The sequence below is a fragment of the Micromys minutus genome (genome assembly GCF_963924665.1).
Source record: "Micromys minutus genome assembly, chromosome: 10".
Classification (NCBI taxonomy): Eukaryota; Metazoa; Chordata; class Mammalia; order Rodentia; family Muridae; genus Micromys; species Micromys minutus.
This window is the reverse complement of record NC_137979.1, coordinates 11632969-11649551: the sequence shown is the minus strand read 5'-3', so window position 1 is coordinate 11649551 and position 16583 is coordinate 11632969. Positions and strand designations below refer to the sequence as shown.

At 46.8% G+C, this 16583-nt stretch overlaps 1 protein-coding gene across 10 annotated transcripts in view; it reads left to right on the top strand.

The window, feature by feature from the left end:
* OBSCN (obscurin, cytoskeletal calmodulin and titin-interacting RhoGEF) overlaps positions 1–16583 on the top strand; it is a 127691-nt gene that overhangs the window by 22134 nt on the left and 88974 nt on the right. For all 10 annotated transcript variants that reach the window (XM_080923621.1, XM_080923620.1, XM_080923618.1 and 7 more), the window contains exons 12-16: positions 36–311; positions 4457–4732; positions 8163–8438; positions 11994–12269; positions 13439–13714. In XM_080923621.1, the coding sequence (XP_080779747.1) occupies positions 36–311; positions 4457–4732; positions 8163–8438; positions 11994–12269; positions 13439–13714 (1380 nt within the window). The remainder of the gene's footprint in view (positions 1–35; positions 312–4456; positions 4733–8162; positions 8439–11993; positions 12270–13438; positions 13715–16583) is intronic.

The following is a 16583-nucleotide window of genomic DNA, read 5'->3' as shown; positions in this document are numbered from 1 at the left end:
GTGCCTCTGACTCTGAGTATCTCCATCTGTCCCAGAGCCCAAGGTGGTGTTTGCCAAGGAGCAGCAGGCACATATCGAGGTGAAGGCAGAGGCAGGGGCCAGTGCCACACTGAGCTGTGAGGTGGCCCAGGCCCACACTGAGGTGACATGGTTCAAGGACGGGAAGAAGCTGAGCTCCAGCTCCAAGGTGCAAGTGGAGGCCTCGGGCTGCTCCAGGAGGCTGGTGGTGCAGCAGGCGGGCAAGGCGGACGCTGGGGAGTACAGCTGTGAGGCCGGGGGACAGAAGGTCTCCTTCCGGCTGGACGTCACAAGTAAGTGTTGAGACACTAGATTGTCCTGTGTTGAGAGGATGAGTGGATAGGACTCCTAGGTTTTTTTCTGCTACATTTTGTTTATTGCTATCTTGTGTCCTGCCCTCTTGTATCTGGGGCTCAGTGAGTCAAAACAGGCAGCGCAGGTCCTTCTCAAACACCAAGAGTGGTGTTCACATAGTAGTACTTTGCCTGAATGTTCCAGGAGCCTGCCCAGAGCTCTTTGGTTGGTTGTGTTTGAACCAGTCTGGGCCTGGGCCACCTCACACCTCAGTGTGGCACAGTAATGTGACATGCGACTTTCGGTTGCAGTCTCTGGAAATTCCAGGTCCTCTTCCAGAGCCACATGTTGTACTCCAGGTCCTGAGCTGTTTTCGTCCCACTGACTCAAGGTGATGAGAAACTACGGGCCAGATACTTGTCACACCTGTTACTGTCTTGTAGTCTTAGCTTCTGTTTCCTTGTGGTCCCTTTCTGGGGAGTTAGAAGAGGCCCTCCTGCCCACTGCCTCTAGGAAAATGCTTGTTGGTGGCTGGGCACACAGCTCTGGTGACACATACAGGGTAGAGACTGATCACATGCTTCAACCTCTACTTGTTAGGGTGCAGTGAGCCCGTAAGTCTCGCCTGTGCCCTTCCCCCCTTTTCAACCAGTGCCTCCCGATCATTTTCCCATGGAAGCTGATGTGTAAGCTTGTGTTGATGTGTTGTGCCAGCATTTCACTGTGGCATCTGCCAGCGTCTGGAGTGCTGTACGAAAGCTCAGAATGGCCCTGGTGACAGTGTGTCACCGGTCCTCTGGCTGGTGCACAGAGATGTCTGAAGAGACTTAATCCTAGGTCAGTAGAGGCTGCACCCCTGCCTTTGGCCTACAGGTTTGTGTTGCGTCCTCGGTGTCCTTGGGGGTTATTTCCAGGTCACCACTGCAGATGTGAAATCCTCAGGTGTGCCAGTCCTGTGTGTAACATTCATACGACAGTGCACACATGCTCTCTACCATTTCTTCTTTGAAGAAGTATTTTATTTATTTATTTTTAAAATTACTTGTATTATTAACTTTTTATTATGTGGCAACATATAAGTGTAGTTACTGGTGGGAATCTGAGTGACTTTGGATCCCTCAGAGCTGGACTTGACAGTTATTGTCATCATCCAGTGTGGATGCTGGGGACAGAACTCAGGACCTCGGAAGAGCAGGAAGGGAGTCTTAACCACCGAGCCATTTCTTCAGTCCCCTATTTTATTTTATTTTTTAAAAAGTGTGTGTATTAGTGTGTGTGTGTGTGTGTGTGTGTGTGTGTGTGTGTGTGTGTATGTGTGTGTGTGTGTGTGTGTATGTGTGTGTGTGTGTGTGTGTGTGTGTGTGTATGTATGTGTGTGTGTGTGTGTGTGCCGGTGCAGACATCTGCAGAAGCCTGAAGAGAGCATCAGATCCCCTGGAGCTGGAGGGACAGGTGGTTGTGAGCTGCTCAAAGTCGGGTCTTTCTGAAGAGCAGTAAGTGCTCTTAACCGCTGAGCCACCTCTCCTGTCTATTCACTCAAAAACTAAACCAAGCAACACCCCAAACCCCAAACCAACCCAGAGTCACTCATTTCATGATTATGAACATTCTGCCTGCACGCGCGTCCGTGTGCCATGTCCGTGCCTGCTGCCCACGGAGTTCAGAAGAGAGCATCTGATCACGTGGACCTGATGGTTGTGAGCCACCATGTGGCTGCTGGAACCGCACCTGAGTCTTCTGCAAGAGCAGCAGGTGTTCTTAACTGTGGAGCCACCACAGCCCTTCCCTTTGCACACCTCCGCTTGTCTCCGGGTTGATTGTACCCAGGAGTGTGAGCACCACCAGTTGCATTATCCGGGAAGCCTGTGGTTCTCACAGACGAAGTTCTGCTCTGCCTCTGTATTTTCTATTTGCTGTTGTATCCATGACACAGATGGCCAACTGGACAGTCAGTTATAAACACAGGCAACTGTCAACAAAAAGCCTATTGTTTCTTTGTGAGACATTAGTTGAAGATAATGTGAGAGCTAATTTTATGGTTTTAAACATTGGCAAGTTGTGACAGTTTGGCTAATTCTTAAAAAAAAAAATTATGGCAATACTAACCAAAGAAGAAATTGAAAACTCAGACAACTCTGCGAATTTTAACTAAACAGAAACAGCATTTTTTTTTTCTTTTTTTTTTTTTTTAGAGCTGGGGAAGGTAGGAGTGTGGGATGGGCAGCCAAGAAGGAAAATCATTCTAGAAAGTCTAGAAACAAATTGCTCTTCATTTTGTTCTCCTGGGGAACAGGAACAGGAAAGATGGAAACAGCGTGACACCGGAAACCATACCTTACCTGGAAAATATGCAAACCAAAAGGCCAGGGCCACTTCAAGGCTGGGGTAGGGAATGCCTGGTAGAAAGCTGCTGGACAGTATCTGAAGACTGGGGAAAGGAAAGGGAGGAGGAGTTGCCTCAGCAGCAGGCCCAGAAGATCAGGATAACAGGGAGACCCCCCCAGCTCTCAGTCAGCTCAGAATGAAAGCACTTTGTAAAGTTCACCATCTTCTGGGATAGGGAGATGGCTGGGTGCAGAAGGGCACTGGTTCCTGGAGAACCAGTTTAGACATAACTCACATATACATACGCACACGCGCGCACACGCACGCGCACACAGACACTAAAAAACATTAAAAATCAATTACCATCTTATATCCTGAAAATTGTCCAATAAAATTTATCATGAGTTCTATCCGAAACCAATAGGTTTTCTTTACTGTGAGAAACAGAAGGCCGGGAGACAGCAGCTAACTTCGCATTTCAGAGAGAGACTTGTTGAAGTGGTAACAAGTATAGGACAGCAGGCGTAGGTATGACAGCCATCGGTTAAGAAAGTCCCCAAGGTAAAGGGTGCGGTGAGAGCCACGGGGACGATTGCCATGCACAGAGATTTGCTTGTGGGAGATACTGCTCCACCTGCTCGCTGCGGCGGAGGCTTTAAAAATGAAATTTTATAGTATTTGCAGAAACTTCAGAAGCATCTGTTTTCCAACCCGATGCCCTCCAAAATAATATTTATAGCCCAGTGAAGAAATGGCCTTTTTATCTTTTTGAAGGATCATGACAAAGATCAGAAGACAGGACTAGAAATCACAGAAGTCTTAATTGCATTCCTAGTCAGAACCCAAAAATATATAAAATGCATGTTTATGCTTGGATGTGATGCCGGTGGACAAGCTGATTGCAAAGGCTCGGGTCCTCTCAGATAAACAACCGAGAGCATTTGCTCCGTGGGACCGACCCTCACCATAAACCAGCGCTAACCAGACAGTGGGTGGCAAGAGAGAAACAGTAAAAGAGTGGCCTCTGTCCCAGCTCTTGGCTGACCACCATCACAGTTCCTGTCCCTCCTTTCCTGTGGTACGAACGTGAGGTGCAGAGTCAGGACCACCTTCCCCAAGTGGTACTAAGGCCACTTCACACTGGGAAAGAGCGTTAGCCCTTGAAGTCTGCCCTAAAGCAAAGGCTGCAGTCAACAGTGTGTGGAGTGGCAACCTCAGAGAGACAACAAAATTCACAGCTGAGTGTCGGGGCATTAACCACATGAATGATTTCATCGCCAGGACGTGAATACATGGCCTACGAAGAACCAGGAAGTGTGTTGCTTTGTGAAAATAATTGATTCAACCAGAACACACACGCGCGCGCGCGCACACACACACACACACACACACACACACAATTAAGAAGTTGAGGCACACAGAGGGGGAGAATATTTACAATGCATATAGCTGGTAGGACTTTGCTACTCAAATACTTACAAAGCTCCAAAACTCTAAGGACTGACAATGTTGCTATAAACCACGTCAGCCTGTGACACCAGTACCACTGAAAGGCAAATGCAGGGCTGACGTCAAGCCTTCACCACAGAGCCACTGAAAGTAGCTTAAAGAGATGCTCTCCAGGACAGTCCTGCAGCAGAGGCAGGATATGTGGATCTGGTTCTGTGCTGAGGAGGAGCACTGGGCTTCTGGGTACAGTGAGTGTGGCGTCTGTGTGATGTTCTGTTCTTCAGTGGTACCTGTACAATAAGGATTTTTCCTCCACTTTGTCTTCCTTGCCTGGGCAGTGTATATGACTCTGTGTCCTTGTCTATTCCAGAGCCCAAGGTGGTATTTGCCAAGGAGCAGCAGGCACACAGCGAGGTGAAGGCAGAGGCGGGGGCCAGTGCCACACTGAGCTGCGAGGTGGCCCAGGCCCAGACTGAGGTGACATGGTTCAAGGATGGGAAGAAGCTGAGCTCCAGCTCCAAGGTGCGAGTGGAGGCCTCGGGCTGCTCCAGGAGGCTGGTGGTGCAGCAGGCGGGCAAGGCGGACGCTGGGGAGTACAGCTGTGAGGCCGGGGGACAGAAGGTCTCCTTCCGGCTGGACGTGCCAGGTGGGTGCCAGGGTTGTGCTCAATGGGATTATGTGATTATAGGTTGTGAGCCCATGTGCACCTGAGAGGATGTCCTCTCTTCCGAGCTCCCTCAGTGCCTCTGAACGCAATGATGGAAGTTTGATCTTCTAATCATACTCAGTCATCCTCAGCTTGGGTTCAGGTCACCCAAGGTTTGGTGTCTGGGGACCCCCTTTACCTCTCTCATGGCGTCCACTGTGCATCCTGGTGAGGCAGCGCTGGCGGCCATGTTTCATGGCAGTGCCTGTGATGGGGACCAACAGCAAGTCCGGTGATACACACTGCTGAGCTTTGGCTCTGTCTGCACAGCTAATCTTGTTTTCCTTTTGCCTCAGTCAGACCCTTATGCCAAGATTATACCTCTTAAGAATGTGTTTTATACATTTAGAAATGTTAAAGATTGCGTAGCTCATTCTGCATATGACAGTTACTATCAGGAAAGTAACCTTGTTCTATAATATTCTACAATATCCCCCAAATTGTCTAGAAATTCAGACACGTGTTTCTTCCTGCTGGGGCCACGGAGAGACAGACCTGTGAGCTGACATTACTTTCCTTTGTGAGAAGCATCTACCCGGAGAGTTAGGGAGGTGGTTCAGCAGGTTAAGGATCTCGCCACCAAGTTCACTGTAGTTCAGTTTCTCAAGCCATCTAGTGGAAGGCAAGAGGGGGTTTCCACAATCCATCCTCTCTCTCTCTCTCTCTCTCTCTCTCTCTCTCTCTCACACACACACACACACACACACCCGGTAGCATGTCCCGTATTTAAAAGAAAAGTTTAGGCTGAAGAGGGTGGCTTAAAGCTTCTCTGAACTCGGTCTCTGAGGCACAAGCACACGGCAGTTTGATTGTTCTCCACGGCGTGCCTTGTTGATGGGAGAATCAAAGGACGGGCCCTGGTTGACAGTGGAAGGAGGGCGTAGGGCATGGTTTATGTGGACACATTTTGAAGAGTTTCTTTAAGCCAGTCAATTCCTTAGAAATGTTATCAGAATGGATACAAGAAAAAACAGGGAATCCAGATAGCCATGTATCCCGTTATCTTGACAAACATGAGTTTTAAGATGTCACGGGAGAGGGGCTGGGGAGATTGTTTAGCTGTTAGGAGCACACACTACTCCTGTGGTGGATCTGAGTTCAATTCCCAACACCTCATCAGGTTACAACTCCCTGGAGCTCTAGCTTTAGAGGTTCTGATTTCTCTGACTCTGAGCACTTGCAGTCAGTCAGTCAGTCAGACAGAAAGACAGACAGAGTGACACACCCCTGTGCTCATGTGCGCCTGCACACACCCCCTCATATACACATACACACATGCATACACACATTTGCACACACACTTATGCATATACACATTTATACACTCATGCATATACACATTTACACACTCATGCATACAAGCACACACTCATACATATCACATACACATGCACACACGTAAATACACACACACTCATACGTATCCACTTACCCCACATGCACATATGCACACACATGAATACACTCACATACAAGTATACACACATATACATACACATACACTACATGTGCACACACATTCAAATTTTAAAAAATACTGTAGTAGAAGAGTTGGGTTCAGTAGCCTATAGATAAATTGTTAAAATTATATTGGAAACAAATAACTTTGTGTAATGGTCATTCCTCTAGAATTCGAAGGGACATATATACGTTGTAACTCAGTTTATGTAGGTAGTGCAATATTGACACCAAAATGACGTACAGTATTAAAAACTGAAAGCACAAGCCAACCTCTCATGGATGCTGAAATAATTTCTAAAAGTTTGGCAAACTGGGAAAAATGCTAAGAGTTGAGTACACTTGGATGATGTTAATCCAGTAATGCAAGGTTGGTTTAATATAAGAATGTAAAAGCCAACAAAATGTATGATGCTAGGAGAATTAGGGCTGGAGAGATGGCTCTTCCAGCTCTTGCAGAGGACCCTGAGTTCAATTCCCAGCACCCATATCAATCCATTTACAACTTTCTGCAACTCCAGCTCTCTGTGGGCTCCGTAGCATTAGCACTTGTGCACAGACACACAGGCACAGACAGACAGATGCACACACACAGAATTAAAAAAATAAATGTAGCTTTAAAACTTAAAAAGCAGCTAGGTATGGGGATACACATCTTTAATTCTAGCCCTTGGGAAGGGGTGGAGTTAGATGGATCTCTGTGAGTTTGACACTTGCCTGATCTAAAAATCAGTGAAACCTAGTCTCAAATTTTTCTTTTTACATATATCTAGAAGATATATAAACTCTAACATCTACTTGCATTAAAAACAAATTCTTGTGTTGGGTACGTGGCTCTAGGATACAGCATCCCTAAAAACTAGGTACTAGAAAAAAAAAACCTGTTAAACTAGTACTAAATGGGCTTCCTAAGTTTCACACGGATGCTGTTGAAAGTATCACATGCTAAACAGGAAGCCATGACCTCTTCCAATGAAGAGTGCAGTGGCTTAGTGTACAGAAAGTAGGAGTCACAGATTGTATGATCACCATTTCTGTTTTGATATACTAGGGAAGAAAAGTTTAAAAAGATATAAAAGAATTGTGATACCCAAACTGGGCATTGTAACTAGCACACTCCTTTAATCCCAGAACTTAGGAGGCAGAGGCAAGTGAATCTCTGAGTTCAAGGCCAGCCTGGCTTACTGAGGGAGTTCCAGGACAGCCATGTGTCGCAACAAAACAAAACAAAGCAAAACAAAACAAAACACCGCAAACCCAACCACCCCTCAAACAACCAAAAAAAAAAATAAATAAATAAAATAAACAAAGAACAAAAGAACTGTCATACTATCCCAAGTGTAAAGCTTTTAATTCTATGAATAATGAAACACATTCAGGCTTCTGAGGGGCGGGCAACCTACTTCAGGGAGACAATGGAAAGCAATGGCCCGGATGTATGTTGGTGGTGAGTCAGACATGAAAAAAGCAGACGTCCATTGCTAGTAACTGCCCAAGAGGTGATCTCTGGAATGTATGAGCCAAAACCTCTTAAAGAAAGAATGTAAGAACATTTCATCTACCAGATGTTAAGATTTATTTTTATTCTATCTTTACTGATGGCTCAGGCTGCCCTTTTCCCATAGCAGCAGATGCTAGTGAAAGGAGGTCCTGTGTGGCCCTGGGGAATCCTCCGTTGTCAAGGGCCAGTGTCCACGAATTCTGACCTACAGTCCCCTTTTGCAGGAGCCTTGTACAGACTCTTGTCATCCCTCTCCACGGTGTGAGCTGTGCTTTATGCTCAGGCTTTGAGCACAGTGAGGGCAGTGTCTGGAGGGTGCTTTGCTCTCCAGTTGCTCCATTCAGAGCTTCTCTCCCCTAGTTATCTTCCTGAGGTGATGTCTCTAACCCCGTAATCCCCATATGTCCCCAGAGCCCAAGGTGGTGTTTGCCAAGGAGCAGCAGACACACAGCGAGGTGAAGGCAGAGGCAGGGGCCAGTGCCACACTGAGCTGCAAGGTGGCCCAGGCCCAGACTGAGGTGACATGGTTCAAGGACGGGAAGAAGCTGAGCTCCAGCTCCAAGGTGCGAGTGGAGGCCTCGGGCTGCTCCAGGAGGCTGGTGGTGCAGCAGGCGGGCAAGGCGGACGCTGGGGAGTACAGCTGTGAGGCCGGGGGACAGAAGGTCTCCTTCCGGCTGGACGTCGCAGGTTGGTATTAAGGCACCATGTTGGCCTTGTGGGGGATTCGGTGACTAGCTCATACCTGTGACTGACCGTGCGTTCCTTCTTTTTGGCTTTGTGTGCTGTATATTGTCTCTTCACGTTCCCCTCACATCATTTTCCGTGGTGAGCATGTCAGTGAGTGGGAGGTGGTACCCTGTGTGGAACTGTCCAAGTGTGTCTTCTGTGGGCGGTGGCTGTGTCGAGGAACCAAGAACATAGTGCTAACAGACATGATCCAGCGACACACATCTGTGAGCTGTGGAGGTCTCTCTTTGAAGTAAATCTTTTTTATTTTCCCCAGCCAGAGCATTCTTTTTAACACCTCTTAGGATTTTAAGGAGATCATTTAGCTTTGAGAATAACTATAGAGATGTACTCCAGAGCAGCACTGCCGGGAAAGCAGACTACACTCACAGCACCTTTCTGTCAGCTCAGTAACGTGTCATTCTGTGCCCAGGCTGCTGCAAAGTGTGTCAGCTGATACTGCTCTCCAATCCCAAGCTCAGAGACTTTAAGTGTTGCAGGCTGGGGTATGGTTGGCTGTCCTCTGAGATGAGTTTGTTCCAACCGTATTGTTTATATAAAAGGGCCAGATGAAAGACCCACTGAGAGTCTTTTTGGCAAACCATTTGAAAGGACCATGACATCCATGTATGTGGGTAGGTCCCAAGAGTTCTACTAAATCGGCCAATTCCCAAAAAATGACTATAAATCTTATAGAAAGAAGTCCTAGGAATGCAACTAGCCCTGTAGCCTTTTATTTGAGAGTTATCGTGATTTTAATATGTTATATGGTGTGTTGTATGTATATGTGGCATGTGTGTATGCATGTTTATGTGTGAGTATGGGTGTGTACGGGCCATAGTGCGTATGTGGAGGTCAGAGGACAACCTCAGGTTTAGGTCCTTGAGGCAGATTCTTTTGTAGTTCACTACTGTGTGGGAAAGCTGACCCACAACTTCCCTGGGATTCCTTTGTCTCTTTCTCCCATCTTGATGGAGGAACACCGTTTATTCACAGACTCATCTAACCCAGTGCACTCCTATAACTTGAAAAAATATTTGTTATTTATTGTATGTGAATCTTCATACACACCAGAAATAGGCATCTGATCCCATTACAGATGGTTGTGAGCTGCCAAGTGATTGCTGGGAATTGAACTCAGGACCTCTGGAAGAGCAGTCAGTGCTCTTAACCGCTAAGCCATCCCTCTAGCCCACTTCTATAACTTTTAAAGAAAAGAGAAGGGCATAGGGAGATAGTTAAGTTCAGTGAACTATGAGTAAATTGTACAAAATATCCTAGAAATTCTTACATAGTCACAGTGATTCTTTTAGGAGACACAAAGGCAATGCATACAGCCCACCGACTTTATGTTGATAATATAGTGTTGATACTGAAATGACATTGCTAAAAATTGAGACCAACATCCTCTTACGCGCAGTGAAGACAACATGCAGACACAGTTTTGGAAAACTGAACACAGCGTTGTGCTAGGAGCTTAGTATGCAGGGGTGAGGGTTCTAATCCAGGAGAGCAAGGTTTGGTTTAACACGAGAGTGTGAAAATTAATATGACTGTTCTTTTAAAAAGAAAAAAAAATTGTGTACTTAATACATGCAGAGCAAAATGTTTGATAGAATTTTACATCACATATCAAAGACAAAGTTTAGTGTGTACTCACGTAAAACATTTTTTTGGTGGCTGCGTGGCTCTGTGATAGAGCCTGACCTAGCAGTCCTCAGAGCTTTGCTCCTCAAACAAAGAAACAAACCAACAAGCAGCAACAACAACAAAAACCTGTTAAAGTAGGAATAAAAAGACTCTAAAATCACCTGAAAGGTGATGCTCAGCGTCGCAGACACCATGAGAGCTGCAGTTGTGTAAGATTTCTCTCCAGTGAAGGTTTCTAAGGGCCTTACTGTAACAATGCATCTCCAACATGAAGCACCAGGGAAGAACACAGATGAGAAATACCTTTGTCTTAAAGGAAGATATCACAAGTGATAGTGTGAAGCAGGAAAAGGACAGCCCAGGACTGCAGGACACCATGCTCTGAATCCACGTCTTCTGAGCTTGTTTAGCCCTTTGAGGGGAGCTTCTTTTAGGGATAAATAGGAACAGAGTAGGGGTGTAATAAAGTAGTTACATTTATTCCTTTCTTTTAAAAAGGATTTATTTTTATTTTATTTGCCTGGGTGTTTTGCCTGAATGAATGCCCTGTGCACTACTTGTGTTCAAAGCCCGATGAAGCCAGAAGAGGGCACTGGATTCTCTGGAACTGGAGTTACAGATAGTTATTAGCTGCCTTGTGGGTGCTGGGAATCGAACCTGGATCCTCTGGAAGAGCAGCCAGTGCTCCTAAAGTCCGAGCCATCTCTCCAGACCAAGAGAGGTATTTGTTCTTGATGACTGTCAAGGTGAAGATCTTTTGGTGGTGTGAAGATTGTTAAGTCGTTTCAAGGCCCAAGTGGAGTCAAAGACGTCTTGAAGAGAGGATATTTCCTCTGCGGGACCTCCAGGGTTATTCTGGTGCTTCCATACTGCAGACAACCGAACCTAAAAAGATGTGTGGGGCACAACTCCAGAGATGTGACTGCAAACCTGACACCAGACGGAGGATAGCCTGGCTCCCACCCTCCCTTTGGTGTGTTTTGTGGCCTGACCAGGGGCATGGAAGAGAAAATGCCGTTATACAGTAATGATGAGATCACACACAAGTGCAGAAAGCACACTTAGAACAGATGTGTTCCTCCCTCACAAACACACCAGTACCCAGCTGCAGCAGACTCCAGTGTGAAGGGTGACAAGCTCTCGGGGAGCCTGAGACGCACTCCAGGATAGTATTATGGGGTATAAATGTGCCTGGCATGAAGGACAACGACACTTTTACTACTGCTGAAACTTTGTGTAGCCTATGCTGTGCCACTAAAGGAAAAACAAAGGTTCCTGGCTGAAGGAGGACACGCGTTCTTGGTGATCAGAGCCTTAAGGGTGACACCGTGTGATATGCACCAAAGGACTGTGAAAATGGCAGACAATGGTATTGGTCACTAAATAGATTTTACACCAAGAGGACTTGGCACTAACGGCCAAAACCAGGTTGTCCCTCTTCCTGGTGAGGTATCAGGATAAGGCCTAACTATAGACAGTCCAGCCTCTTCCTGATACAGCAGCTTACGGTGCTCAGAGCAGACAAAGGCATGGGGCTTCAGGGACCCTCAGCCCTGGTGACAATGTTCCTCGATGGTAGTGTTCTGCTGTCATAGGGATGGGGAGCAGAGGCACATATGTCAGGACCCTGTGGTTCTTCCCTCAAGGAGCCTAGCAACAGACACTCTGTCATATGCCCTTCTGCATTGTAAGTGTCCTATGTGGGTGATCTGATTTTGTACTGAGAAACCTTGGAGTTTCTCCTGGGCATGGCCAGTGTAGAGCCTGTTGGAAGTTCTGTCTTCCAGCTGACCCATTCAAACTGTTTCCCCATGTGGCCTTCTAGACTTAGTCAGTGTCTGACTCTGTGCATCTGTCTGTCCCCAGAGCCCAAGGTTGTGTTTGCCAAGGAGCAGCAGGCACACAGCGAGGTGAAGGCAGAGGCAGGGGCCAGTGCCACACTGAGCTGCGAGGTGGCCCAGGCCCAGACTGAGGTGACATGGTTCAAGGACGGGAAGAAGCTGAGCTCCAGCTCCAAGGTGCGAGTGGAGGCCTCGGGCTGCTCCAGGAGGCTGGTGGTGCAGCAGGCGGGCAAGGCGGACGCTGGGGAGTACAGCTGTGAGGCCGGGGGACAGAAGGTCTCCTTCCTGCTGGACGTGCCAGGTACCTATCTGTCCTCATGAGACAGTGGAGTGGGCCTGACTTATTCCTTTGACTTATATTAGCCTTCATTTCTCTTCCATCCTTCCTTTTCTCCTGCAACTAGGCTGGGGATGAACATGTAAGGTGGAGGAGTGGTCTGTTTTGTATGTTGAGTAGGCTTACAAAGGGTTACAAAGGTTATGAGGTAATCTGTAGTCACATGTTCCCAGAACCAACTTGCTGTTGTGTGAGGTGCGGGACTTGGGCTGGAACTTGTATACGATCTCTGTTCTCCTTCCCGTCCCATACAACAGAGTATTGTTTACAGCAAATACCACTGACCCATTGCTTTCAGTTTGGGTAGGTGTATCACAGGTCTTCATAGAGTTCCTGATCTGAGCTCAGGAACATTGAGGAGTGAGTGTCCCTGTCTCCTGTCCAGTCAGCCCACATTCCTGTCAGTGTTACTGCTGGGTTCCATGTCCTCAGAGGGAGAAGCCTAAGAGTGACAGCCACTGGCCTTGTGTGCAGGTAGAGCCTTGAGGACGTATGAAATGGTCTGCAATCCTGACTGACCTGTAGTGCTCTCAGACAGCAGTGTGCCACCAGACCCCACCCCCCAGAATTGTCATCTGTGTTTAGATCTTGAGAAACAAGCTACCAGGTCTCCATAGAAATGCTATTTTTGAAAGAATACGACAGGAAATCTTATGGTGACAAATCAGGCTGGTTACTAGTAAACTGTGGGAAAATACTAACTCGGTAAGTCCCATGAACTTTTGAATAAGTGGAATAGCAACCAAACCTTCCAATAATTTCATGGAGGGAAACGAATCAAATGGAGCTGAGAACAGTTATTCCATGCTCATGGGGACCTTTGTAGAAACGGCACAAAGGAAAGGAGTTTGTAGGTCATGTCATGCAGTTGGCAAAGTCCTGACATGGAGATCTGACAAGGAGCTTAGAATGAGTGTGGGAACCAAAGAGCCGTCTGCTGGGAGTGTTGCGTGTGAAATCTACAGCGCGATTTTAGCAGAGTCAACGGTGCACAGGCAGGTAGCCTTAGCGTCATAGACTCCCATTAAGGTTGAGAAAGTCCTGTCCTCCACTGCCCAAGCCAGCTCTTCCCCACCGTGGCCCTCCTGACCTATAGAATATCTCTAACCCCGAGTATCACTATTTGTCTGCAGAGCCCAAGCTGGTGTTTGCCAAGGAGCAGCAGACACACAGTGAGGTGAAGGCAGAGGCAGGGGCCAGTGCCACACTGAGCTGCGAGGTGGCCCAGGCCCAGACTGAGGTGACATGGTTCAAGGACGGGAAGAAGCTGAGCTCCAGCTCCAAGGTGCGAGTGGAGGCCTCGGGCTGCTCCAGGAGGCTGGTGGTGCAGCAGGCGGGCAAGGCGGACGCTGGGGAGTACAGCTGTGAGGCCGGGGGACAGAAGGTCTCCTTCTGGCTGGACGTCGCAGGTGGGTGTTCAGGGATCAAGGCTGCTTGTTTTCATGTGGTGGGAGATGAGCTAATGGCCTAGTTGATCCTGTCTCTGCACATGTCCCTGTCTTCTCTGTCAAACTACTTTCTTCACTCTGGGGTGTGCAGGATAGAGGAAGGGGGTTGGGTCCCAGAGTCCTGGAGTGCACATGCCCAGAACCTAGAATACTAGACCCCTAAATACTAAATCTCTCTTGGGCACTGCTCTGGGGACCAAGCCTCTAACTAACATCTGGGTCTTTGGGGAACATTTCAGTTCCTAACAGTGCACCCAAAGAAAAGGTAGGGACTTTCACCAAATCAATTTAGAATATGCTAAAATCATGTAGGGAGGACACAAGTGTCTTAGTGCAGGGATAGGCGGTCATACTGAAAGAGCAGAAAAGTCCCCTCACAACAACGATTACCCCACCCCACCTATACCTAGTTCTGGGACTCATGGAGGGGCTGCAGACAGTATGATTGTTGCACAGAACATTTTGGACCCTATTGAAAAAACACTGCAGTAACCACCACATACAAAGCCAGTCAGGCAGAGTCCCAGACTTAGAACAGAAAGAGAAACACAAACCCTCTAGGTGTCCTGCCGATGTTTCTCTGATTCCAGTTCTGAACTGGATTCACTGTTTTTGGCCAATGTATAGTGGCACTCAGGGAAGTGCAGTGTGGATCCTGATAGCATGTTTTCGGTGTGCACTGATGTGCAAGGATCACACTCTGGCTGTCAATGTTTTCACATTGTGTGTTGCATGGAGTTACCTGAAGTACTTACATAGTTTCTCTAAGATATAAGAGAACAACAGAACTTATAGAATGGGTATATGTGCCAATGGAACATAAACATACACTTCTAGAACATACATACACACAAACACACAGTCACACACACACACACACTCTCACACACTAACACACACACTCACACACAGTCACACACACACACACACTCACACACACACACACACACACATGTCACGTGCCCCACGACCCGCCGGCAGGAATAGGCATGCAACAACAGGATTCTTCTGCAAACAACCTTTATTGTACAGCACTCTGAGCAGGGGACCTCCTGAGCAGGGGACTTCTCCGTGCAGGGGACTCTCCTGGAGCTTGCCTTGTGGGATCTCCCTAAACAGGCGATCACTCACGTGCTTGCCTATGTAGGGGTCTTCTCTCGAACAGGCGATTTCTCTGGTCAGGGCATCTCCCCTACCGGGTCTCCTGTACAGGCGATCTCCCATGTGGGAGAGAAATGCACTGCTTATATATGCCTAAAAGACTTGTGTTGCTACCTGATTGGTGCATCCTCCAATAGCTCATTAGTGGCTATGACATATGTGGTTTTTCGCTCTAAGTCTCTTGGCTGGGCAACAGCTGTTTGCTAAGTCTTTGCGGGATTCTGGCGCCATCTATTGGCACCAACGGCTTCCTACACAAACACACACACACACACACACACACAGACACACACACTCACACACACACACTCTGTTTATTCTAAGCACAGCCTTACTTTGGAGCCACCCTAGTCCCCAGGAACAAGTTCTTTAACAGAACAAACACCATGACCATAAAACACATCTGAATACGATGAAATCTAAAACTATGACTTAGGTCTGGATATAGGATTCAGCAGGTAAAGGTTTTGCTGAACAGACTTCATGACCTGAGTTCAATCCCTGGGATTCACATAAACACATGAGAACCAACTCCACACAGTTGTCCTCTGGCCTTCACCTGCAAGCTGTGGAACACCTCCTCCCCCATATCAATACAACAATAATGTTCAATAAAAATTAAAACACCCAGGGATTTAGCAGAGTCTTCCATAAATGCAGAGAAGCAGAACAATGAAACAAGGGAAGTGTCTGGCATGGGTGTGGTTGTCAGTTCTCTAGTGTGAACATATGCACAGAGATCCTAAAGTGAGTGCCTAAAAGACAGTACTATTGAAAGTTGGACTGGGGTTGGGGAGATGGCTCAGTGGTTCAAGCACTGAGTACTTGTTTTCCAAAGGACCCAGGTTCGATTCCCAGCACCACTTGGTAGCTCTCAAGTCTCTAACTTCAGTCCAGGACACTCAACACACTCATACAAACATACATGTAGGCAAAATACAATGCACATAAAATAAAAATAAAATATGTTTTTAAAAGTGGGCCCATGTTCTGCCCAGTGACACCAGAGAAGAGCTGTGTGGTGTGTGTCAAATTGTGACAGCCATTTTTTTTATCCTGAGTAACACACCATGGCTTTAGTTACACATTGTTCTCTATGGCTCTACAATATATGGAAAATTGCAGAAATAAATCATAGGGTGGGTTGTGAGGGTATCACACCACTTCTGTTCTGTTGGTCTGTATTTTAATTATTAATTTTAAATCTTAATTATTAATATTAATGCTCCAGAGTGTGGGCTTTTGTTATACCCTATTGCTTTAAGTTTTCTATTTTATTATTAATTGTTGTGATTTTTTTTTTTTTTTTGGTTTTCATTTATTTTGAGGCAGTCTTTCTACATATTTCTGACCATTTTGGAACACACTCTGTAGACCAGGCTGGCTAAGAACTCATAAGCCCACCCGCCTCTGCTAACCAACTACTGGGATTAAAGGGTGCTCACAGCAACATCAATTTTTTTTTTTTGAGACAATGTCTCATTATGTAGCCTTGGATGACCTTGCCTGGATCTTTCTCTATAGACCAGGCTAGCCCCAAACTGACAGAGATCTGCCTTTTTCTGCTTCCTAAGTTCTGGGATTAAAGCCATTCATTTCTTACCTAGGTCATTTATCAACTAAAATTTGTCAGGGGCACTTCAGGGAAAACATATCTATCTATCTATCT